Source organism: Solanum tuberosum, unplaced genomic scaffold (genome assembly GCF_000226075.1).
Source record: "Solanum tuberosum cultivar DM 1-3 516 R44 unplaced genomic scaffold, SolTub_3.0 scf00040, whole genome shotgun sequence".
In the NCBI taxonomy this organism is placed as follows: Eukaryota; Viridiplantae; Streptophyta; class Magnoliopsida; order Solanales; family Solanaceae; genus Solanum; species Solanum tuberosum.
This window is the reverse complement of record NW_006238964.1, coordinates 859,935-883,685: the sequence shown is the minus strand read 5'-3', so window position 1 is coordinate 883,685 and position 23,751 is coordinate 859,935. Positions and strand designations below refer to the sequence as shown.

Sequence of the window (23,751 nt, the reverse complement as noted above, 5' to 3'; positions counted from 1 at the left end):
GTATCCATCAATTTTTATTAATTTGGGTTAACCTCTTCATTTTCTTCATTGGTTTTAATCATTAACGGCGAGATACATGTATCCATCAATTTTTAAAGATGAGATACACGATTTATTAATTTGAATTAACCTTTAACAAGAATCATCTAATTTTGTGAACAGTTAACCATTAAAATAGTTGAGAAACAACAAAAATAAATAATGTAAAAACCTGCACATGAAATCATCGGCGTCCGACGACTCGTCGGAGTAAGGAGGGAGTATTTAATGTAAATTGAACTAAAACAAGTAATTGGAAGAATTGCAGAGAAGAAGAAATGCCTAAAAAGTAGAGAACAAAGAAGAAGTATAGAAAATTCTTCGTTTAAAAGGGTGGTTGCCTCTTTGCCTTCTAAAATGTTATACCAAAGCTATAATCACACTCTAAGCAAGCAGATAGTGCACAACATTACATTCATAATGCGGTTATATAAAAACGCAAAGTTTTGCCATTTCCGGAGTTCTTTTTCGAATTGAGGGTGAAATTCGGTAAGGGGTGGGGGTGGGGGGGAGAGATATTGTTGGGGAGGAGACTGAAAGAGGTTGAATTGTTAAAGTACCTTTAATTAAGGGATTTAAATTTTAAGATAGTTATTCAATTCCATATTTAAGAAATTTGTGTATTTGATTTAATTTTTTAAAATATATGGTATATTTATTAAAAAGTGGTATTATGAGTAATATTTTTAAACTATAGATAAAATATGTATATATAGTAGTTATGTATGTCTAATTACGTAGTTTATCCAAGTATTTTTGGGCCGAACGGGCCGGTACTTTAACAGATCGTTTGGGCTCATATGATTGAGGAATGCGGTGATCCTGATAAGCCCCCAAGCCTGAAAGAGGCCCATTAGCCCTTTTTGGTTGGAATTTCCATTAAATGCACTTTGATTTGGGTATCTTACGTAAATATACCACACTATAAAAAATAGTATAAAGTACACAAAACTCAATAATTTAGGTACTATTACATCTTATTTAGAAAGTTTTCTAAATTACAATAACTTCAAATTTTTCAGAACTCGCGGATGCATTGCTCCGTCGCTTGATACATACGTTATGTATCAAACATATAAATTATGTCTCAGATACATAACTATAAATCAAATTCATACTGATTTAGGTTTGGAATTATCAACAATAACATTTGTACCAGATACATTGTAAATCAAATTTTAATTTTTTTTATAAATAAATAAATCAAATTTTAAAAAATTGGAAGAGAGAAAATTAAGAGTGAACACCAAAAAAAATGACCATTCGGTAATTGTTTAACCCAAAATGGCCATTTTTGGTAATTCAGAGAAAGTCAGAAAGTGGGCCATTTTGGGTTTAAACAGTAAACAAAGGGTCACTCCCTTTAATTTTCCCTTCTAATTTTGTAATTGAACCCTTTTTATTAAATTGACCTTCATATATTTTAGACTTAATACATCGACAGTCTTAAATTATTATAAAATTTTATTTATACATTTGAAATACAATATGTTTTAGTTGAGCATTTAAACACATAATATAATATTCATATTAAAAACGTTCGACTCAAAATAGTTCAGTTATCATACAAAATATGTATCTATCTTAATTATACACGTAAGTTTCAATTGTATTAAGTGGAAACTTTATTACTTACCACTTTCTCCCTAAATTAGATATTCCTCCTACTATCTGATTATTGTAATCTTGAATCATGCTAATCATTTACAGTGAACTATAATTCTCTAGTTCAACTACAGCCATTAGCTAATTGAGCAGTGAACTTCAACTCTTCTCTGTTTTTTATACAACAGGTATTCAATGTTTTTACTTCCAAAATTTAATTAAATTTTGATCTAAACTTCTGTTTTCTCCATATGTACTTGTTAACACATAGACAGATTCGAAATTTTAAGTTTATGAATGACAACTGGATCTGGATTTTTAGTTTAACTTAACTGGATATGTTAGCACCACTAAAGCTACTAGATTCTGCCAAACCCGTAACATCAACTTTAGATAGATCTGTACCTACCTGTGGAAACTGAAAATATGTTTTTGCTTTTGGGTGATGGTGAGAATTGAACATAGAACAATTCGCCTTTACTTTTAATTAATTATTTTACTAATATCTCAACATTTGCTTTTACAATTTTTGTTTTTGCTGTTTGTTGATTTGAGTAGTGTTTACTCGTCAAATCGATCACATGATGTGATATCTGAATCTGAAAATTATTATGGCTTAGTTCCTTATCATGTTACTCTTCCCTATGTTGCTCACCCCTTGACAGTTTTGATTACTTTTGAAGAGTCTGAGCAATATAGCTGATCCTATATATTGCTATCCTTTGATCTTGAGTTTGTGTTCTAGAGTAATTATTTGTTTAGCTAAATTGATTTTTATTCCTAAACAAACTTGAGGGATATATTGAATACAAAGTTCAACTATATGAGATGAATTTAACATACGAACGCTCGTGTGTGCAGGCTAAAATGGCGGGTGAACCAGTTAATGTGAATGAATTTCAAGAGCTTGCTAGGAAAGTTCTTCCAAAGATGTACTATGACTTCTTTGCTGGAGGAGCTGAGGATGAGTACACACTCAAAGAAAATATCGAAGCATTTCATAGAATCACGTAAGTTTGTAATTTCTTGCTCTTGATTAATTTGGCAAAATAGATCTAACCTTTCAGAAACTCAGTATTCAGCCAAGAATACTAGTTGATGTGAGCAGAATAGACATGTCAACTGTTATACTCGGTCACAAGACATCAGCTCCAATTATACTTGCCCCTTCTGCTGCGCATCAATTGGCACATCCTGAAGGTTCGGATAAAATCAGTTAGTAAAAACTAGTCTTTTAGCTTAAGGTACCCCCACCACGCAGTTCTTACTCCAACAAGCTGTTGTATTTATGCCAGGAGAAGTTGCAACAGCCAGAGGTGCTGCAGCATGTAATGTTATCATGGTAAAATATCTGTTTTCAATTCTGGTGTGTGGAGCGTTAAGATGATTTCTCAGATGATCATTAACTAATTAATTATTATCTCATAAGTCACTTTCTTTGTTGAAGAAAAATTGAAATCAAGAAGATTAGTGATTTTCTGAGATAATACTATTAGTTGAGTGACTTCTTGAGAAATTAACTCGTGGATTATTGATATTGTATGACCGCCTCATCGAAAAGCTTACGTTGTTATTACTTAATTATAATATGTTTCAACATAGATGTTGAGTTTTCTTGAATATAGGGACTGTCATTTATGTCTACATGCACAGTGGAGGAGGTTGCTTCAAGCTGCAATGCTGTTCGCTTCTTTCAAATTTATGTAACTCTTATTATCCCAAACTCTGATCATTGTTATATATTCTGTGTTCTGTTATCAGATAGGTAATTTATTCTTCGTCAATAGGTTTACAAAAGGAGAGATGTAACAGAATTTATGGTACGTCGAGCTGAGAGCAACGGGTTCAGGGCTATAATTCTCACTGCTGATACTCCAAGGCTTGGCAGAAGGGAGGCTGATATAAAGAATAAGTAAGTTATAGATCTTTTTATGCCTGAATTCTTTACATACTAATCTGGAATAAGTCGGTTTCACCATTTTAGCACTTAAAGAAAATTTCTTTTTAGTAATACTGTGTTAATCTACTAAGAGTGGGAATTGCAGGATGATATCATTTCGGCTGAGGAATTTTGAAGGTTTTATATCAACTGATGTTGTTTCAGTAAGTAAAACCATAAAAAATTCTGCTATCTATAGTAGATAAGGTTAATTTCTCAAATGGTCACTCATGTAATAGTTATTATCTCAGAAAGTCACTTTCTTCTTCATTCCAATTTTCTTTAACAGAGAATGTGACATTTTTAGATAATAAGTATTAGTTGAGTGACCCTAAGAAATCAACTCGTGATAGATATATTTTCCTGAAACCACTAGATAAAACACAAACTCCCAATCTTAGAATTCGAAACATCCAAAACAGGGGTTTCAATACACAAACAGAATTGAGACAAACAAGAACAACCAGACATGGATGACAAAGAATTATCAAAAGGCGATGGTAGTACCTGCATACTTGCATAAGTGGATGTAATTGTTTATGCGGAGATGGAACTCATATGTGGCCTCCTTATGCAGTGGTATCAGCCTCTTTGGGGCTCAGCCTGCAGAGAAGGTCATGGATGAATTAAATCGAAGTATAACAGTGCACAAAGATGAAAGAGGAGAAAACATTGTTCATTCAACTTCATTTTGTGGTAGATCGGATCAATCCGAGTTGAAGAAGTCTTCAAAGGACCTTATTTCATGGCACTTGTGAGAGTTTTTGAGTGTCCAGAGTGAAATTTGTCCAAATTCGGATCCATTTCAATCTATGTCTATGTATTGGAGGCATTTGAACTATCTTCTATCCTCTTCTCACTGCTACCTTCATCGGAGAGGTCGATTTTTCCGACCATGGAGCAGATTGGAGTCATTCAAGGATTCCCAAACTTGAGAATCAGAAAATGCAAAACAGAAAATATGGCTACAGTGATAATGATACTAATGCACAATGCGGCAAGCAACAATAGTATTTCAGGTGAAAGCACAAAGAAAAGGAAAGCATATTGGGTTTATCAAGATATATAAATCTAAACATCAGTGAAGTAGTGTACTTAAAGGAACGATCTTCAGCAAAATTAATAAGAATTACCTGGCCTATGCAGTGGTATTAGTTAGGGTTTCTGACTCAATCTGCAGGAAAGGGTAAAACTTAGAAATGGAGCTCAAGGATCGTTTACAACATCAAAAGCGAATTAGGGAGTAGATTGATTCTTACCTAAGTTGTTCGAGCTGTGTGGATTCAGTGGGACGGAAACGAACCGAACGCAGCTGGTTGCGGCAGCTCGATTTCACTCCAAGGCAGCACCTCGTCTTCATCCTCCATGGAAGCTCAAGCTTGAAGACGACCAACTCTTTTTTCATTTCTTTGGTTGTTCATTTATGTATTTTGTTTTTGGACAGAGTAGATTGTTTTTGGACCAGATGATCTGGTTGTTTCCTTTTTAGTTTCTAATAAATGGTCCCTGAGACCAGCTTTGATTAAAAAAAAAACCCTGAAACCAGTGTAGACTATGCTTACTAATCCACTTACAAAATTCTGCAGGACAAAGGCTCAAATCTTGCAGCATATGCTGAAGAAACTCTTGATCCGTCGCTTTGCTGGAAGGTACAAGATTTAAAAGTTAAATGTGTGTGTTCCTTATTACTTACCACGTTAGAAGATATGATTAAATACAATCTTTGATACACGAACTCAAATTTCTCGAGTGTCGACAATATGTTAAAATATGTGAAATTGCAGAAATAGAGTTTAAGTCAAATATGATCATTCTGTAATCCTCACACTCTCTGAAAACTTTGCAGGATATAGCGTGGCTAAAATCAATTACTAAGTTGCCAATTTTGATTAAGGGTGTTCTCAATGGTGAAGATGGTACTATTATTATCACTGAACCTTAGCTGTTTGCATAGAAAACCTCAGATTTTCCTACAATTTGACTGGCATATACTATTTTTTTTTCTCAGCAATGAAAGCAATTGAAGCAGGAGTTGTAGGAATTATCATCTCTAATCATGGAGCTCGACAACTAGATTACTCTCCAGCTACTATTTCTGTTCTTGAAGAGGTGATTTCCTTCCTCACATGTTTGAATTACGAGCTCATTTGAATTGAAAGCTGAAATATGTTATTTGGAATCTTCTTAGCTCGTGCATTGACTTCCATATATCCCTCCTTAATTTTCGATGGTTTCAGGTGGTCCAAGCTGTTCAAGGTAAAGTTCCAGTTCTTCTCGATGGAGGAATTAGGCGAGGAACAGATATATTCAAGGCATTAGCACTAGGGGCAAAAGCTGTTATGGTAAACTTAATGATTTAAAGAAATGGATTTAACTCGTATACATTGATTGTCTTAATAATATTTTTTGTATATTTGTGCAGATTGGTCGACCAGTTATCTATGGCCTGGCTGCTAAGGGAGAATCTGGAGTAAAGCAAGTTATTGAAATGCTAAAGAATGAACTTGAGCTGACCATGGCTCTTGCTGGCTGCTGCACTGTGGATGATATTACGAGAAGCCATGTTAAGACAGAGAAAGAGAAGTTCCTTTGTAGGATGTAATCTCTGTTCCTTAAATAAAATGGCCTAGCCCCAACTCTACAATTGTGTCACATCTTGCTTGTAATGTTGTTCAATTGCAATATTGCTATTTAAAGCATCGATTTCAGATATTAAGATATTCAAATGGATTACAATAGTCTAGTTTTATTACAAAATTACTGCAGGAAAGCAATTCAAATCTTGCCACACATGATGCAGAACAAGATTTGAGTACAAGAGAAGATTAATTTCATGTGATATTGGCCCTGGTGTAACACAGGGTGAAGTCTAATAAAGAAATGAGTTTTTGATTAACTCAACCACAAAAGTTAGTTCAAGACTATGAGCAAACACTTGCCATGCCCCTGTTGGTTTAGTGTGGTCATTCATAGCGGATATTGAGTTTTATATATATCTAAAATAGGTGCATATATTTCAATGCCTTTGCGTGTATAGTGTTCTACTTTCCTTCAGTGTCAACCAGAGGGAGTGGTTGGTCCAGAATCTATATAGTTGACATTTTAAAATATGAAGTGTCTCACACCGGAAAGTGCAGGTACCTAATTACGAAGTCATAAATTTCACTAAAATTTAATATTTATGTATAGAATATAACTTTTGATGTATACAGTTAAGTATAATTTTTTGATGAAAGGTGTTCAACAGATGAACCTTTATTGTATGTGGCTACGCCACTGCAGGTACCATAAGGAAATTAGCACAATCCTATACAAGGATTTAGTTATTGGAGAGGAGCAGAAATGCCACTACACAGAGGATTATTAGAAAGCAAGATGTGACATGATTGTAGAGTTTGGGGCTAATAAGCCGTTTATTTAGAGGAACATAGGATTAAACTACATCCTACATAGGAACCTTTCTGTCTCTGTAAAAACATGGCTTCTGGTAATGTCATCCACAGTGCAGCAGCCAGCAAGAGCCATGGTCTGCTCCAATTCATTCTTGAGCATTTCTATAACTTGCTTTACCCCAGTCTCCCCCTTAGCAGCCAGACCATAGATGACTGGTCGACCAATCTGTAGAGTGTAAATGTTAAGTTAAATTCAATACACTCTTAGAGTATATAAGTTAAATGCATTTCTGTAAATCATTAAGTTCACCAGAACAGCTTTTGCGCCTAGTGCTAATGCCTTGAATATGTCTGTTCCTCGCCTAATTCCTCCATCGAAAAGAACTGGAACTTTACCTTGAACAGCATGGACCACCTGAAACCATTTGGACATTCAGGAAAGAATATGTGGAGGCCAATATACATGCTAAAAAGAGGACATCAAACATGTAAGGAAGAAAATCACCTCATCAAGAACAGAAATAGTAGCTGGAGTGTAATCCAGCTGCCGAGCTCCATGGTTAGAGACGATTATTCCTGCAACTCCTGCTTCAATTGCTTTGGTTGCTGCAAAGAATAGTATGAAAAAATTCTTTGGAAGAAATGCTCAATTGGTGAGACTTAGTCGCAAAATCAAGTTTATATAGTATATATATGTTAAATCATATGGAGCTGATTAGAGTTTCTGTTGACTTAAGCTAAGGTTCAGTGATAAAAATTATTACCATCTTCACCAGTGAGAACACCCTTAATCAGAATTGGCAACTTGGTAATTGATTTTAACCATGCTATATCCTGCAAAGTTTTTGGAGATTGTGAGGATTACAGAAGACTATGAAACTAGATATGATCCTTCCCTAATGTACTTTTAAGCTCGTCAATTTTACATATTTTAACAAATGTTGACAGCCTCAATAAAATTTGCATTCAAGGACCAAGACTGTATTTCATCATATGATCATCTCATGTGGTATTAAGGAACACATATATTTAACTTTTAAATTATGTACCTTCCAGCAAAACGAAGGATCAAGAGTTTCTGCAGCATAAGCTTCAACATTTGAGCCTTTGTCCTGCAGAAATTTATCTGTGGATTAGTAAGCCTAGTGTACACTATTTTTCAAGTATATATCTCGATGGCAAATTGTGTCATTTAACTAAATAAAAGAGAAAACCAATGCTAATAGTAGGAGGAACTAGCTAATTTGAGACATTGTAATCCTGCAAAGTAAGATAATTTCGTTAAGGAGTTTCAAGTTTTGCCTTTCAGCTTAACATGTAATTTGTCTAATAATAGCTTTTACTTACAGAAACAACTTCAGTTGATATAAGACCTTCAAAGTTCTTGAAAGGAGGTGCAATCATCCTGCATTAATTCTCTTTATCAACATAGATTACCAAAATTATATTAAAAAAAATTCAAGTACTGAATGATGAAACCGATAATTCCGAATTAGAATGAAGATGAATCATGAAAAGGATTTTAGCTAGACTTTAATGATAACAATTGTATATACAACTTACTTATTCTTTATAACTGCCTCCTTTCTACCTAGCCTGGGAGTATCAACAGTGAGAATTATAGCCCTGAACCCATTGCGTTCAGCTCTCTGTACCATATTTGCTGTTATCTCTCTCTTGAAAGCCTATTTACATAGAAAAAAAATTTACCTATCTGTTATAGAACACAAAAATCAGTAAATATGTACCGGGATGTGAGAGTTGGGGGTAATAAGTTACGAAAGTCTGAATGAAGCGAACAGCCTTGCAGCTTGAAGCAACCTCCTCCATTGTGCATGTTGACGTAAATGCCACTCCCTACATCCAAGAGAATTTAGCATCCACATACCAGAATTCGAACTAGATCTGTTTTTTTAGAAAATATTAGAGGGAAGGGTCAAAAATATTATAGCTAAAAGTATCCTGGTTTTTTGAGTTTCATAACTGAAATATCATGTGTACAAGTTTCCTACTTAAACTATCACCAACTATGTATCCAATGATACCTCAACTATCAAATGTTCCATATTCCTACCTGATAATTGAATTGTTGTTTGATAAATAGTTGGTAATTGTTCAGGTAGGAAACTTGCACACCTGATAGTTCAAGTATGAAACTCAAAGTAGATACTTTAGGTATGTTTTTGACCAAACTTAAACTATTACCATTATAACATTACATGCTGCAGCACCTCTAGCTGTTGCAACTTCTCCTGGCATAAATACAACAGCTTTTTGGAGTAAGAACTACGCGGTGGGGGTACCTTAAGCTAACAGACTAGTTTTTACTAATTGATTTTATCCAAACCTTCAGGATGTGCCAATTGATGCGACGAAGTTGGGGCAACTATAATTGGAGCTGATGTCCTGTGACCGAGTATAATAGTTGACATGTCTATTTTGCTCACATCAACAAGTATTCTTGGCCGGATACTGAGTTTCTGAAAGGTTAGTGCTGTGATCTCTATTGCCTAATCAAGAGCAAGAAGTTACAAACTTACGTGATTCTACGAAATGCTTCAATATTTTCTTTGAGTGTATACTGGTCCTCAGCTCCTCCAGAAAAGAAGTCATAGTATATCTTTGGAAGAACTTTCCTAGCTAGCTCTTCAAATTCATTCACATTAACAGGTTCACCTGCCATTTATTAGCCTGCAAACACAAGCATTTGTATATTAAATCACTCTGGTTGTAGAATTTTGGTTCTTTTGAGAGCAGAATCGGAGGTTTTGAGGCAAAAATATTTAGTACCTGTAGGATACAGAAAGGAGTTCAGTTTTCCAGCTTCTCCACCTTCTTGTTTTATATCTTAGAAGCTGTAGGTATATAGCCGAATGGACCCTGCATTTAAAAGGCTTTCTCTAAATTCAGCACAGCTATGAGCTAATTGAGCTTCTAAGTTCTAAAAAAAAGGACTTTTGGGAAATAGCCTTAGCCCTTATGCCTATATGTGAGTATGGACCCTGCATTCAAAAGTTGTAAGTTCAACTACAGCTATCAGCTAATTTGATCTATGAGCTTCTAAATTATAACAAACAAGAAGGTGGAGATACTGGAAGTGTGAACTACTATCTGTATCCTACGGGTACTAATATTCATACTTCAAAACATTAAATTCTTCCCTCAAAACAAGACCAAAATTCTACAACAAGAACAATTTAACATATGAATGCTCGTGTGTGCAGGCTAAATGGCAGGTGAACCAGTTAATGTGAATGAATTTGAAGAGCTAGCTAGGCAAGCTCTTCCAAATATGTACTACGACTTCTTTGCTGGAGGAGCTGAGGACCAGTACACACTCGAAGAAAACATCGAAGCATTTCGTAGAATCATGTAAGTTTGTAATTTCTTGCTCTTGAATTGGCCATGGACAGATATCTATCACTATTAACTAATTTTCAAAAAACTCAGAATCCGGCCAAGAATACTTGTTGATGTGAGCAGAATAGACATGTCAACTGTTATACTTGGTCACAAGACATCAGCTCCTATTATGATTGCCCCAACTATGATGCATAAATTTGCACACCCTGAAGGTTGTACTATATCAATTACTCCATTCATTTCAATTTATTTGTCTGGTTTTGACTTGACACAACATTTAAGAAAGTAAAGAAGATTTTTGTATCTTGTGATCTTAAACTAAAGATATGTAGAATGTACCAAAAGATCTTTAATCTTGTGGTTTTAAACATGTCATGTGGAAAGTTAGAATTAAAGAGTTCTCAAAAGAAGGAAAGAGGAACTAAAAAGGAAAGTAAGAGAAACAAATTGAAACCGGGGAGTATCTCCTTAGTCGCTAATTATGTTTAACTGATTCTAGAAACCTGTTATATTTATGCCAGGAGAAATCGCAACAGCTAGAGGCGCTGCATCACGTGATGTTATCGCGGTAATATTTTCTGAAAAAAAAAACAGATTTTATCGAATTCTGGTGTCTGGATGCTAAATTCTCTTGGATACAGGGATTGTCATTTACGTGCAAGGTTGTTCGCTTCATTCAGACTTTTGTAAGATATTATTCCCAACTCTCATTATCTTCATACGTAAATACTGATTTTTCATGTTTTGCAACAAATAGAGATTTATAGTTTATTCATTGTCAAAAGGCTCTCAAGAGAGAGATAACAGAACATATGGTACGTCAAGCTGAGAGTAATGGGTTCAGGGCTATAATTCTCACTACTGATACTCCTGCGCTTGGTAGAAGGAAGGCTGATATAACAAATAAGTAAGTTGTATATACAATTGTTGTCATTCAAATCTAGCTATAATCCTTTTCATGATTCATCTTCATTCTAATTCGGAAGTAGTTGGTTTAATCATTCAGTACTTGAGAAATTTTATAATTTTGGTAATCCTGTGTTGATCTACTAAGAGAATTAATGTAGGATGATTGCACCTCAATTGAGGAACTTTGAAGGTCTTCTATCAACTAAATTTGTCTCTGTAAGTAAATATTCTGGCTTTTTACTAAAAGCAAATAGGAGTATTAGACAAATTACATGTTATGCTGAAAGGCGAAACTTGAAATAGTGTACACCATGCTTACTAATAAAATTCTGCAGGAAAAAGCTTGCGCTGCAGAAACTCTTGATCGTTCGTTCTGCTGGAAGGTACATGATTTGAAAGTTAAATATATGTGTTGCGTTCCTTACTATCACTTGAGAAAGATCATATGATGAAATTTGCAGGAAATAGCATGGTTAAAGTCAGTTACCAAGTTGCCAATCCTGATAAAAGGCATTCTCACTAGTGAAGATGGTATAATATTTATCATAAACCTTAGCTCAAGTCAACAGAAACTCTAATCAGCTCCATATCTCATTGTACATGATTCCAATAATTTCTCTCTAAATTCCATATATGTGTTTGATGGAAAACACTGAATATTTTTGCAGCAATGAAAGCAATTGAAGCAGGAGTTGCAGGAATTATCGTCTCTAACCATGGAGCTCGGCAGCTGGATTACACTCCAGCTACTATTTCTGTTCTTGAAGAGGTGATTCCCATAAATTTCAGATCTGAAATACAAGCTCATTTTGAAGTTCTTTTCAATTGAAAGCTGAAATGTATTATTTTGAATCTTAAAAATTTGAGAATAATTAACTTGTAATCTCCTAAATTAGGTGGTCCATGTAGTTCAAGGTAAAGTTCCAGTTCTTATTGAGGGAGGAATTAGACGAGGAACAGACATATTCAAGGCTCTAGCACTCGGCGCAAAAGCTGTTCTGGTAAACTTAATGATTTAAAGAAATGAATTTAAGTTATATACACGGACAACGTAATTTTATTTTTTTTATATATTCCTACAGATTGGTCGACCGGTTATCTATGGTCTGGCCGCTAAGGGAGAATCTGGGGTAAAACAAGTTATTGAAATGCTCAAGAATGAATTGGAACAGACTATGGCTCTTGCTGGCTGCTGCACTGTGGCTGACATTACCAGAAATTATGTTAAGACAGAGAAAGAAAGGTTCCTAGGTAGGATGTAGTTTAATCATCTGTTCCTTTCCAAATGAATGGTCTCGTCAGAAAATTATATCGTGTATATTAAAAAATATATGTCAAAAATTACATTTTATCTTAGTGAAATTTATGATTTTGCCGTTACTGCACAAGACACTTTGTGTTGGGTTCGAAAAAATTAGTGCATCATATGGATACTTACGAATATAAATCATAGAGACGATAAATCAACATAAAATTATACTAAAAATATAATATTATTATATGATTTAGCCAATTGGCATATATATTTCAAATCGAATAAACTATAGAGAGAAAATCTCCCCATAAACAAAACAAAAATTATTGATTACATTGTGGAGGCTGAGAAGAGGCGCGTTCAATTTATAGAGTTCCAAACATTTTATTTGAGAAATGAATAATAAAATATGAAAGAAAATTATATTTTCTTTTCGAAAAATATAAATAGTTATGATAATATTTTAACTTTTTTTTTACAAAAAAGTAAAACTCGAATATAATACAAAAAGCAAGCTAAAATTTTAGCACCTCGGACCTAAATATGTCAACTGTATAGATTCTGGACCACCTGTCCTAAGGGTGACTTGAAGCAAAAAGAACAACTATACACGCAAAAGAATTGAAAAATATGCATATTCATTAAATTCAATATCCGCTATTAAAGGTCACGCCTTCACTTTATTAGAACATCACGAGTTAGTTCAGACATCAGTAGTTTGCTCGTATTAGAATTGCATTAGTTAGTTCAGCAGTAATTATTTGTTTAGATTACTTTAATTCAGTTAGTTTAGGAGTCTTATTATTTTCCACGTAATTCTATTTAATACTTTGTTGCCTTCATTAATAGAAATACTGTGTCAACACATATTCAGTTTTTATACACTTTTACTTGTCACTTATTCTTAAAATAAATTTTCATTTTTACTTGTCACTTTTGACATATCAAGAAAAGACAATTATTATTTTTTCATGTTTTACCCTCACCATTAAATACCTATTCTCCAAATCATTTTCCAAGACTTAATATTAAACATCATTTAATAGGGATAGATTGATAAAATACATGTATCAATAATTATTTTCTTAATGAGTGTGACAAGTCAAATAATGACGAGTAAAAGTAAACAGAGGGAATATATTTAAACATATTTACACATAATCGTATTTTGATTATCTATAATTGATTATTACATAATATCGCCCCATTATTCATTTAGTCATGTTAGATTGGTACAATTTGATCTTCTAGTAAATTTACTCTTTGTTTTCTAAAATCACAGTTTTGTGCCGTTCAAATAAAATTCTTTTACATATTAGCTCTTATTGTTAGTTGACTCGTGGATTTTGATGATATTCAGATTATCTTACACACACATTAACTAATTCCACATCCACTAGATTTGAATTTGAATGTAAAACTTCATATTTCTCACACTAGGCTTTTTGTATCTAAAAATTTTAAAAATCAAAATAAGAATTACTCCCTTCATATTAATTTATTTTTTTGATTTTAACTTGACATGAAATTTAAGAAGAAAAAAACCTTTAAACTTTATTATCTTAAACTAAAAATATGTAAAATATATTAAAATGTTTCTAAATATGTCATAGGTAAAGTAAATATTAAATAACTATAAAAAAAAAGACATAATTATTTAATTAAAATGAATTAAAAAGGAAAGTAAAGCCAAAAGTCTCCGGCAATACATGCTTCCAAGCTATAGATTAGGATATTGCTAAACAATTAACAAGTTGTATTAAGGAAAAAACAGTTTTCTTAACTGAAAAGCACCGTTCAAAAATTTAGCAGTTCGAGTATGTAAATTTTCACGTTGGTTGCTGTTATTTAAATTTTAACCTTGTTGGTAGTTTTTTTTTTTTTTTTTTTTGTTTGCCATCCGGTTTTAGAGTCCACATGGAAGCTCGACTAAATTCAGATCGCATTGTGCAGAGTCCATTTGGAAGTGCTCCCAACAGAATTTTGTTCATACCCAAGGCTCGAACTCGAGACTTCTGATTAAGGATGAAACAATTTCACCACTGCACCACAACCCGGTCGGTACCTTGTTGGTAGTTCAATTGCCAGTTGGAAATCCCCTTCTTCTGTACCTTAATTTATTAAAAGAAAAAAAGGTGAAATACAAATTACTTAACTACACTCCTTTACTTACCTTAATATCCATTTATCCCTACTTATTTCAAAATTTTCAAAAATCCCTTATTTACCTATGTATCCCGCATGTATCCCGTGCACAACGCTATGTATCCCGCTATGTGAAATGTATCAAACCTAATGTATCCCGTGTACAACGCTATGTATCCCGCAAACATCATTTTTAAGGGATTTTTGGTAAATAAAAAACTAGAAGGGATAGGATGTTATTTAGTACTTATAATATGTGGTTCCTATAATTTATACTAAAATTTATGCAAAGCAACTTTTGTCGAAGTTCAACTACCACGAAGAAGAGAGGGAGGAGTGGAGAAGAGCGCAACTCTTCTTTGTACTTTGCAGGTACTCAGAAAAATCCTCTTTTTTCTTTCTTTCTAATTTCTGAAGCTTTCTTCAATAATTTGATCCGTTTTCACATGATGTCAAGTTTGAATCTGAATTATAAATTGTTCTTACTTATTGCTGCTCCTTCATCTTGGATTTATCTTCCTTGTTACAAAGGATTTGTTCTATACCTAAACAAATTTGAGTGATTAATTTGTTACTCCTTGTTTCAATTTGTTTGTCTAGTTTTGACTTAATACGGAGTTTAAGAAACTAAATACTTCATCCGTCTCATTTTATATGTGTTAGTTAGACTTGCCACCAAGCTTAAGAAAAAGAGGAACACTTTTCTTTTTTTTATACCAGACTAAAAAAGAAAGTGAGTCATGGGACAGGGGGAGTACAACTTTTTGATCTAATGATGTTGAATTAAAGGTACGTGAAATGTGTCAAAATGCTCATTAATCTCATGTCTTGAACATGTCATATGGGAAGTTGGGAACTAAAGAGTGAGACAAATAAATTGAAATGAAAGGGAGTACATTTTTTGATCAATGTATATGAAAACTCTGACCTCACTAATAAGTAATAGCTCAAACAGTTAGATTGACCTAAAGCTGGTTATTTTAGGACGGAAAGGTTGACATTTTTCTGAGTCTCTTGATTCATACTAGTTGTATAAGCAGGGGCAGAGCTAGAGTCTAATTACGGTTTTGGTAGGACTTAGTAGCTTTAGTATTTAACTTAAGAAATTCACCTAGTATGCAAAAACTTCTAAAATTCAGAACCCATAAACGCAATATTCTGGATCCATCTCTAAGTATAAGACCCTGTTTTGACACTTGAATAGACAGACAAGATAAAAAATCTACAATGCGAGAAATGTAACATGTGAGTGCTCGTGTTTTGCAGGTGCAAGCTAAATGGCAGGGGAGCCAGTTAACGTGAATGAATTCCAAGAGCTTGCTAGGCAAGCCCTTCCGAAAATGTACTACGACTACTATACTGGAGGAGCTGAGGACCAACACACCCTTAAAGAAAATGTAGAATCATTTCCTAGAATCATGTAAGTTTGTAATTTCTCGCTGTTGATTTAGCCACAGACATATATCTATCACTAACTTCTCAAAAACTCAGTATTCGGCCTAGAATACTTGTTGATGTGAGCAAGATAGATATGTCAACTACTATTCTAGGTCACAAGACGTCAGCTCCTATTATGATTGCCCCAACGGCCAAGCATAAATTGGCACATCACGAAGGTTTGTATTAAATCAATTAGCACCCTAGTCACTTAGCTGAACATACAATGTAGCTCTGATTCCATCAAACTGTTGTATTTATGCCAGGAGAAGTTGCAACAGCGAGAGGAGCTGCAGCATGTGATGTTATTATGGTACTTCCTCCATGTTTGTCTTGTTTTCCCTTTTGTCCATTTCAAAAAAAAAAAACCTCTACAAGATTAAAGGGCATTGGTAAATTCCACATATCTTTAGTTTAAGACCACACGATTCAAGAGTCCTCTATTTTCTTAAACTTCGTGTCAAGTCAAAACTAGGCAAACAAATTAAAACAGAGGAGTAATATTTTTCCAAAGCGGATCAATTTCAAATTCTGGTGTGTGGATACTGAGTTCTCTTGGTTATAGGGACTGTCATACATGTCAACCTGCACAGTGGAGGAGGTTGCTACCAGCTGCAATGCTGTTCGCTTTTTCCAAATATACGTAAAATTTCTTCTCAACTATCATGATCTCCATGTATCTTTACTGGTTTTTATGTATTGAAACAGAATGTTACATTTCATTTGTCAATAGGTTTACAAAAGAAGGGATATAACAGCACTTATGGTACGTAGAGCTGAGAAGAATGGATTTGGGGCTATTATTCTTACAGCTGATACTCCGAGACTTGGTAGAAGGGAGGCAGATATAAAGAATAAGTAAGCTATATATCTTTTTGATGTCACTCAAGTGTAGCTAAAATCCTTTTCATCGTTTTCTTCAATCTTGTCTGGTTAGAAATTAGTTTCATCATTCCACACTTTTAAGGAACTTTTTGTGTAGTTTTGGTACTCCTGAGTTGATCTAGAAAGAAAAGAGTCACAATTGCAGGATGATCGCACCTCAGTTGAAGAACTTCGAAGGTCTTATATCAACTGAATATGTTTCTGTAAGTAAAACCATATATTCTGGCTTTACAGACAAATCACTTTTCAAACTGAAAGAGGAGAATTTCAAACTCTCTTAGGAAACAAAATTTATTCTATGACTGAAATGACCATAATTTGCTATTTTTTTCTACTAAATCTGGAGTTCTTTCTGAATGATTCATTCATTTTATCTTTCCATTTGTTCAGGGTGGATGTTGACGCTAGGATTAGCTTCAACAATTGCCATGCCAGAACACATGCTATCACTCCTAAAATAAAGTTCCTTGAGTACCAAACACTTAGGTCATGTTTTTCACAAGTAATGCAAACTGAAATGGTTAATTTGACTATGAAGTAGAAACTATAAAGTAGGTACTTCTTTTGCTGCCCAGTAGGTAGAACCTAAGTTTCCATCAATGGAAATACAGTTTTGACTTGCAAATTAGCTGATCTCTTCACTAGTTGTTAACTTGCTATGATGCTTGAGTTTGGGAAAAGATACTTCTACGTATTACAATGTATTTGGTAACAATGACACAGGCTTTCCCCTAAGCATTGCTTCTCTTTTCCCCCTTTTTTTCTCGTTTGAACCTGAAATTACATCCTCATCAGTAGGATATTTGTCTAGAGAAGTTAATCCATTTGACTGCACTGGTGTGCTACTTCAGTTTGTTGAATATGATGCACAACGCTTCTCCACTCATCTATGTGTTGCTGCTTTATATGCTTTCACGTTCTTCTTCATTAGTTTGATATGCAGAACATCGTAATCTATCAACTTGGAAATGGTATAGTTCATGCTTACTGATCGATCTACTAATAAAACTCTACAGGACAAGGGCTCAAATATTGAAGCCTTAGCTGCAGGAACTTTTGATGCTTCTCTTTGTTGGAAGGTACAAAGTTTAAAGTTTATTCATTTTTTTTCCTTAATATACCACATGAGAACACTGGATGATATTATATCATTGATATACACTCTTGGTCCTAGAACAAACATTTTGGTTGAGGATGTCAACATATGTCAAAATAAGTAAATTGTTGAGCTACAAAGTACATTTAGAAGAATCAGATTCTCATTTTTTACCAAAAATACAAATATGATCAACTGCATTCTTTTTTCGAATCTTTTATGATCCAAAAACTTTGCAGGATATAGAGTGGTTAAAATCAATTACCAAGTTGCCAATTCTGATTAAGGGCATTCTGACTTCTGAAGATGGTATTTATTACTGAACCCTCGATGTCTGCATAGTTTAGTTTTGTGCACTGATTATGTATCTAAGAGCATGTACAAAGCAAATGGCCATGAAAGCTGGAGGTTGGTATTAAGTTGTAAATTGTACGTGGGGAAGTTCAGAAGGGAGCTGGTGAATGCAAAAATCTGATAGTAACTGCAGTCAAGTAAGGAAAATAGAGGTACAAACAAACATCATGAAGAACATAGTCACAAATCTTTTAGGGAGAAATTCTCAGGAATATGAATTCTAGTACTTAAGCTAGACAAAAAAGAGGTTTCTTCCAGATACTTGCCATCATTCACCAAAATAAACTCTCTTTTTTTTCAATCAACTTTTGTTTTTCTACGACAGAGGAGGGTGGTAGAGGTGGATCTTAAGCTTCTTACAACAATCCAAATTTTCCCAACTCAAGGGTCTCACTAATTAGATGTTACCTTTTAGTACATGCTAGGAGTTTTATTAATTTGTTAGCTATTTGTATGTCAATTGGATATACAGAGAACTCTTAGTGATAGAGAACCTAATTTACTGATATTGGAATGAGGTTGGTTCAAATTGAGCAAAACAGATAGCGAGGATGCATATAGCTGACTCCGACTAACTTGTGATTGAGGCGTTGTTGCTGTTCTCAGTAATTGAGCATCTATTCTAAAAACATGGCATATGCTTCTGTTTTGCAGCAATAAAAGCGATTGAAGCAGGAGTTGCAGGAATCATTGTCTCTAACCATGGAGCTCGGCAACTAGATTATGCTCCAACTACTATATCTGTTCTTGAAGAGGTTATTCCCTACCTTAATATGTTTAATGTTGTCTTTTATAGAATGTTGATAAATTCAATGGATTAGCTTTTTAGACTTTTTTAACAGTAATGTTAGGCATAGCACAAAAGTTTGTCAGTATAGAACTCTCAATTCTTGTTTACAAAAAATTAAACCACAGATACAACATACCTTGGAGGAAATATATAAATTCTATGACCTATCAAATGTATAGCAAAGACTCCTGGAGATGGTTGAATGCAGCTTCCTGTCATGTTTGAGTTCCACAGCAAGATCAATTGGGTCCTTACATCAAGCTAGTTATTGGAGTCAACTTTGTCTTTCACATTCACAAGTTTAATCCTTTGTATTTGATTGGATATCTAAGAAAAATTGTATTTGAAATCCAAACTCGAATCACAGGTCCAAGCGGAAACATAACATTTCTGCATGTGTATAATATCCACATATCTCAATGGTTTCACCATTTCAGGTTGTCCATGCTGTTCAAGGTAAAGTTCCAGTATTTTTCGATGGAGGAGTGAGGCGAGGAACAGACATATTCAAGGCCTTAGCTCTTGGTGCAAAAGCTGTTCTGGTGAACTTATTTGAAAAATCTTACTTCAATTTCTAAGCTCTACCTTGTTCCTACCAGGGATTTGGCCTTTTGTTAATATAAAGCATATACCTGCAGATTGGTCGAGCAGTTATCTATGGCCTGGCAGCTAAGGGGGAGCTGGGGGTAAAGCAGGTTATTCAAATGCTCAAGGATGAATTTGAGTTAACAATGGCCCTTTCTGGCTGCTGCAGTGTCGACGACATAACAAGAAGCCATGTGAAAACAGAGAAAGAAAGGTTCATTTGTAGGATGTAGTTTCATCCTGAAAGCTGCTAAGTATATTTCCTTTAAATACAGGACCAAGCTCCAATTCTGCAATTGTGTTAAAATCATAAGCAAATTTTTAAGTGAGAAGTGTTGTCAAATCTACGATAGTGTCACATCCCTCGTTCCTTTTTGTCTCCCCATCAATTGTGATTGTGCTCGAATGCTGAAAACTATGATTTGGAATTCCCTTTCCGCTATATATATACACTGTCACAATGCATTATGCTCTCAAATCGTCTACAGATTGGATCCTGCTTGGACGAAACAAAATATATAGCCAATATATATAAATAGAACTGCGTCTTGCTCATTAGCATCTTGCCATCCACGACGTACCCCAAGGCCTAAAAATCAAAGCTGAGAAGTGTAGCTCATTTTTCTCCATTGTGATGAAAAATGTTTTTTCTTTAGGTGAATATTTCAACAGCATTAGGCAAAAACAGTCTTCAAGCGATCTACTCAGTCTCAGTGGAAAACATACCAAGCACAAACTCGATAGAAATTCACCTTCAAACCTGATTCTCATATCCATCAAAGTTTCGGCAGTACAAACATTAACCTCAACACACTTGAACAAAATAATTATTTGAATGAAGTATAAAGAAGATGGAAAAAATCATTTGAAGTTTTAAATATATAACTCTCTAAATGTGATGCTACTACTGCATGAAGAAAATATGAACAAGAACAATGGAGTGAACATAAAACTCGCAGTATACACTCGCCTTACGAAATCAAAGACATAAAATGTTCGAAATCAAAGACATAAAATGTTCACCTCATAATATTCATACATGTGAGTACCGCATTACCAAGCCTTGATTTCGAAAACAGAATACAAGAAAATCTAGACATTTATAAAAACTCATCTAGTCTAAAAGAAAGGCAATGAAATGTCAAGACATATTTCTGCACATCACTGATAATACATGAGCTGCTGAGCAGCAAGATTCTGGAAACCACCATCATATATAGCCTGGCTTGCTCCAGAAGCACTCATTCCCATTGATGCTTGCTTCAGGGGATGTTGACCCTGAGGTTGCATGAGGGCATGAACACCAGCCATCTTGCTCATAGCTAGCTGCCGTTCATAAGTCAAAATATCGGTGGCAGTGAGGCCTAATGGCGCTGCGGCTGGTGGTGGAAGAGGATTTGAGGCTGTTCCAGGTGGTGTTGGTTTGTTACCCCAAGAACACTGGAAATACACATAAGAAAATTGAGCTTAAATGTTTTGATCAAATAGAATTGATTATAACAAACACACTCCTAAAGCTGAGATACAACTACATATTGTCTTAATAAGTATCATCCTACATTTTATTAAAGGAGCATATCATAATCCAATACAGCATGAACTTCAAAGCAAGCGTAATACAGGAAAAAGCTGCAGGTAGAATGATGTTACCTTAATCTGTCTCCCACACAGAATTGATTGGGCATTTCCCATTTGAATTGCCAAAGCTGCCTCATCATGGGTGCTGTATCTTACAAAACCAAATCCTTTATCACGTTGAACACGAACTTCCTCTATCACTCCTGCACCAATGGCATAAAAGTGGCGATGGAGATCGAGTTGTGTCGCCTGAAACAAATGAAAGTAATAGGACTAAGCTTTTTCAAAAGCACAATGGTACTTCAAGATCGGACCAAGGGCTAGGGGAAAGGCACCCTTATGGTTTACCCCTAAAGATCTCGCACACCATTTACCGTTTCCCTTACAGGCAGAATTCAGAAAGGAAGAAGAATATCTTACCTCGGGAGCAAGATTGCCCACATAAACAGTTGTATATTGTGTGTTGTTTTCAGGAGCATCACTGTTTGCTGGATCTTTACCATCTTCTGCAACAAGAGACATTGATTAAGAAGGACAGAATCAATATCAGAAAATTAAACCCATTGAATCCAGCCACCTTCCAAACAAAAACCGAACACTAGCTTGTTCTGGATAATTCTCTTTATCAAATTTAAGGACTTGTCATTCGAAAACTGTACACACCTGATGATCCATTAGTTAATTCCACGACACTTCTGATTTCTGAGCCTTGCTCGTCATTAGAATTAGCTCCTTTTGTAGCCCAGTTACAACGTATCTGTCTACTACCAAGCCATTTCCCTGACATCATAACACAAGCAATCAGCTTCTGGGAGAGGAACATCTGTGATGCAAGGGGTAAAACAAAATCTTCTGGTTCTCAATTGCTTTGAAATAATCCAACATGTGCATCAATCAGTAATAAATTAACTGAATGCAGAAAACTTTTATGGCAACTTACCAGTCAAATCATTAATTGCACTTTGGGCATCCTGGATAAGAACAACAAAGATTAAATGGGAACAAAGTCATGCATTACCCTAAAGACAATTAGAAATTAAATGTAGATAAAAGGATACCTGTTGGTTCCGGAAAGAAACAAATCCAAAACCCCTAGAACGCCCAGTCTGCTGATCCCACATTACCCTAGCATCACTATCAATTGGAATGGATAATTAGCCACTGGATGTACACATTTAAGTAAACTATCATCTTTTGTGTTGGTGTATTTTGGCACTTTCTAGAGCAAATATATTGACCATGACAGAGCACCTTCTGAGGGAGGCATTAAGGAGGAGGAGGTACTTACGAGCAACTAGGGTAAACAGAGAAGCAAGCAAACAACATGGCATCAGTAACTTCTGGGCTCAGATCTCCAACAAATACATTGAAGTGACCTACAAACAAAAAAATTAATACACAAATTCACACACTCCAACGCAACGTAATGGATTAAATGTGAAGTCACAAATTGCATTATACTAAAACAGGAACTGAACGCACTTGAAGTATCCTCCCTCTGTCCACTGGCATATGCCCAGTTAACTTTAATAGGCTGCCCAAACCTGAAAAAAAACGGTATGAACCTCAGTAAAAAGGAAAAAGGCCTAAAGCAAAACACAGCTAATAAGCCTACTTACAGGTGCCTTCCATTTTGAGTAACTATAGCAAGTTCAGCAGATCTACGGTCATAGTAATGAACAAAGCCATAAGATGACTGCACGAGACAAAGCAAAATCAATTTTAAAGCCATATAATAGAAAAATGCCTAGTTAAGACAAGGAGAAGAGGAAAAACATCTACAAAACATATTAAACAGTAGCGACAGAAAATGCTGTCAAGTTGCACGAGGAGAAAAGATGTACCTTGTCCTTCCTTACAAGTTTGCACCCTTCAACCAGACCAGTACATGAAAAAAGTTCATGAAGAAGAGTTTCAGACACCTGTGGGTGAATATTCCCAATATACCTGCATTTTCTCAGAAATGAAAAAACTAGAACTTTTAAAAGAGGAAAAAAAGAACAAAGGAAAATCATCATATCTATAAGAACCTCCTCCAGTATCTAAATCAAAATAGCAAGAGCATTAACTGGTATGTAAAATCAAGGCATGCCAGTATAAACGAGAAGGCAACCAATCAATAATACAAAATAACACACTCACACGCTGCGGCATGTACTTGGATCAAACCCAGGAGGTAGATTTCCACTTGGTATCTGCATCAAAGTACGTACAAATAAAAAGAGGGGGGTAAAATAAATAAGATACAAACTACATATCAGAAACCCCAGGAAACATATGTTTCAAGTAAAAGATACTGTATCTTTTCGTCAGTCTTGGTTGATAGTTACCCATACACAGCACTACCCACAAACAAACTCACCCCCCCCCCCCCCCCCC

General features: G+C 34.9%; 5 protein-coding genes across 7 annotated transcripts in view; 3 read left to right on the top strand and 2 right to left on the bottom strand.

Moving 5' to 3' along the window:
- Positions 1–1,652: 1,652 nt before the first annotated feature.
- On the top strand, positions 1,653–6,295 carry LOC102601782 (peroxisomal (S)-2-hydroxy-acid oxidase GLO4-like). 2 transcript variants are annotated; one of them, XM_015306732.1, is made up of 12 exons: positions 1,653–1,832; positions 2,506–2,654; positions 2,720–2,844; positions 2,940–2,986; positions 3,270–3,347; positions 3,432–3,556; positions 3,690–3,747; positions 5,170–5,232; positions 5,430–5,499; positions 5,592–5,692; positions 5,821–5,925; positions 6,006–6,295. In XM_015306732.1, the coding sequence occupies exons 2-12, from the start codon at positions 2,512–2,514 to the stop codon at positions 6,183–6,185; spliced, it is 1,095 nt and encodes a 364-aa protein (XP_015162218.1). In that variant the 5' UTR covers positions 1,653–1,832; positions 2,506–2,511; the 3' UTR covers positions 6,186–6,295. The 2 variants fall into 2 exon arrangements, with proteins under 2 accessions (XP_015162218.1, XP_006342936.2); XM_006342874.2 differs by lacking the exon at positions 1,653–1,832 and adding an exon at positions 1,937–2,092.
- Positions 6,296–6,422: 127 nt separating this feature from the next.
- Positions 6,423–9,816, bottom strand: LOC102579596 (peroxisomal (S)-2-hydroxy-acid oxidase GLO4-like). 2 transcript variants are annotated; one of them, XM_015306733.1, is made up of 12 exons: positions 9,766–9,816; positions 9,516–9,666; positions 9,323–9,447; positions 9,181–9,227; positions 8,755–8,832; positions 8,539–8,660; positions 8,323–8,380; positions 8,025–8,087; positions 7,740–7,809; positions 7,481–7,581; positions 7,286–7,390; positions 6,423–7,201 (listed from the first exon to the last, which is right to left on the bottom strand). In XM_015306733.1, the coding sequence occupies exons 2-12, from the start codon at positions 9,656–9,658 to the stop codon at positions 7,022–7,024; spliced, it is 1,092 nt and encodes a 363-aa protein (XP_015162219.1). In that variant the 5' UTR covers positions 9,659–9,666; positions 9,766–9,816; the 3' UTR covers positions 6,423–7,021. The 2 variants fall into 2 exon arrangements, with proteins under 2 accessions (XP_015162219.1, XP_006343127.1); XM_006343065.2 differs by lacking the exon at positions 9,766–9,816 and having other exon boundaries at positions 9,516–9,753.
- A 268-nt stretch (positions 9,817–10,084) lies between these two features.
- LOC102579270 (peroxisomal (S)-2-hydroxy-acid oxidase GLO3-like) lies at positions 10,085–12,558 on the top strand. The gene is made up of 10 exons (XM_015306799.1): positions 10,085–10,347; positions 10,426–10,550; positions 10,860–10,948; positions 11,124–11,245; positions 11,406–11,463; positions 11,583–11,630; positions 11,709–11,778; positions 11,916–12,016; positions 12,144–12,248; positions 12,330–12,558. Exons 1-10 carry the CDS (start codon positions 10,205–10,207, stop codon positions 12,507–12,509), a joined length of 1,041 nt encoding a protein of 346 aa, XP_015162285.1. The 5' UTR covers positions 10,085–10,204; the 3' UTR covers positions 12,510–12,558.
- A 2,371-nt stretch (positions 12,559–14,929) lies between these two features.
- On the top strand, positions 14,930–20,257 carry LOC102602115 (peroxisomal (S)-2-hydroxy-acid oxidase GLO4-like). Its single transcript, XM_006342875.2, has 12 exons — positions 14,930–15,019; positions 15,914–16,067; positions 16,139–16,263; positions 16,351–16,397; positions 16,650–16,727; positions 16,818–16,942; positions 17,115–17,172; positions 17,986–18,048; positions 18,305–18,374; positions 19,074–19,174; positions 19,647–19,751; positions 19,848–20,257. Exons 2-12 carry the CDS (start codon positions 15,925–15,927, stop codon positions 20,025–20,027), a joined length of 1,095 nt encoding a protein of 364 aa, XP_006342937.1. The 5' UTR covers positions 14,930–15,019; positions 15,914–15,924; the 3' UTR covers positions 20,028–20,257.
- Positions 20,258–20,690: 433 nt separating this feature from the next.
- The window catches only part of LOC102601450 (oligouridylate-binding protein 1B-like), a 4,794-nt gene continuing 1,733 nt past the window's right edge, over positions 20,691–23,751 (bottom strand). Inside the window, exons 2-12 of the mRNA XM_006342873.2 lie at positions 23,515–23,567; positions 23,217–23,319; positions 22,992–23,068; positions 22,855–22,916; positions 22,661–22,748; positions 22,431–22,506; positions 22,313–22,343; positions 22,036–22,152; positions 21,793–21,878; positions 21,445–21,621; positions 20,691–21,234 (exon numbers count right to left, since the gene is read on the bottom strand). Coding sequence (XP_006342935.1) covers positions 20,956–21,234; positions 21,445–21,621; positions 21,793–21,878; positions 22,036–22,152; positions 22,313–22,343; positions 22,431–22,506; positions 22,661–22,748; positions 22,855–22,916; positions 22,992–23,068; positions 23,217–23,319; positions 23,515–23,567 — 1,149 coding nt within the window. The 3' untranslated portion in view covers positions 20,691–20,955. The remainder of the gene's footprint in view (positions 21,235–21,444; positions 21,622–21,792; positions 21,879–22,035; positions 22,153–22,312; positions 22,344–22,430; positions 22,507–22,660; positions 22,749–22,854; positions 22,917–22,991; positions 23,069–23,216; positions 23,320–23,514; positions 23,568–23,751) is intronic.

What these genes read in the sequence shown, in the direction of transcription:
- LOC102579596 (XM_015306733.1), bottom strand. Translation starts at nt 9,658, where the DNA reads ATGGCAGGTGAACCTGTTAATGTGAATGAATTTGAAGAGCTAGCTAGG. An exon ending in GAAGCATTTCGTAGAATCAC is followed by an intron (nt 9,448 to 9,515) that starts GTAAGTTTGTAA and finishes TCAGAAACTCAG; the next exon opens with TATCCGGCCAAGAATACTTG. An exon ending in TTCGCTTCATTCAGACTTTC is followed by an intron (nt 8,661 to 8,754) that starts GTAACTTATTAC and finishes CTATGTAAATAG; the next exon opens with GCTTTCAAGAGAGAGATAAC.
- LOC102601782 (XM_006342874.2), top strand. An exon ending in TCAATTGGCACATCCTGAAG is followed by an intron (nt 2,845 to 2,939) that starts GTTCGGATAAAA and finishes TATTTATGCCAG; the next exon opens with GAGAAGTTGCAACAGCCAGA. An exon ending in CTATTTCTGTTCTTGAAGAG is followed by an intron (nt 5,693 to 5,820) that starts GTGATTTCCTTC and finishes CGATGGTTTCAG; the next exon opens with GTGGTCCAAGCTGTTCAAGG.
- LOC102579270 (XM_015306799.1), top strand. Translation starts at nt 10,205, where the DNA reads ATGGCAGGTGAACCAGTTAATGTGAATGAATTTGAAGAGCTAGCTAGG. An exon ending in ACAGATTTTATCGAATTCTG is followed by an intron (nt 10,949 to 11,123) that starts GTGTCTGGATGC and finishes CATTGTCAAAAG; the next exon opens with GCTCTCAAGAGAGAGATAAC. An exon ending in TCGGCGCAAAAGCTGTTCTG is followed by an intron (nt 12,249 to 12,329) that starts GTAAACTTAATG and finishes ATATTCCTACAG; the next exon opens with ATTGGTCGACCGGTTATCTA.
- LOC102602115 (XM_006342875.2), top strand. Translation starts at nt 15,925, where the DNA reads ATGGCAGGGGAGCCAGTTAACGTGAATGAATTCCAAGAGCTTGCTAGG. An exon ending in ATGCTTCTCTTTGTTGGAAG is followed by an intron (nt 18,049 to 18,304) that starts GTACAAAGTTTA and finishes AAAACTTTGCAG; the next exon opens with GATATAGAGTGGTTAAAATC. An exon ending in CATTCTGACTTCTGAAGATG is followed by an intron (nt 18,375 to 19,073) that starts GTATTTATTACT and finishes TCTGTTTTGCAG; the next exon opens with CAATAAAAGCGATTGAAGCA.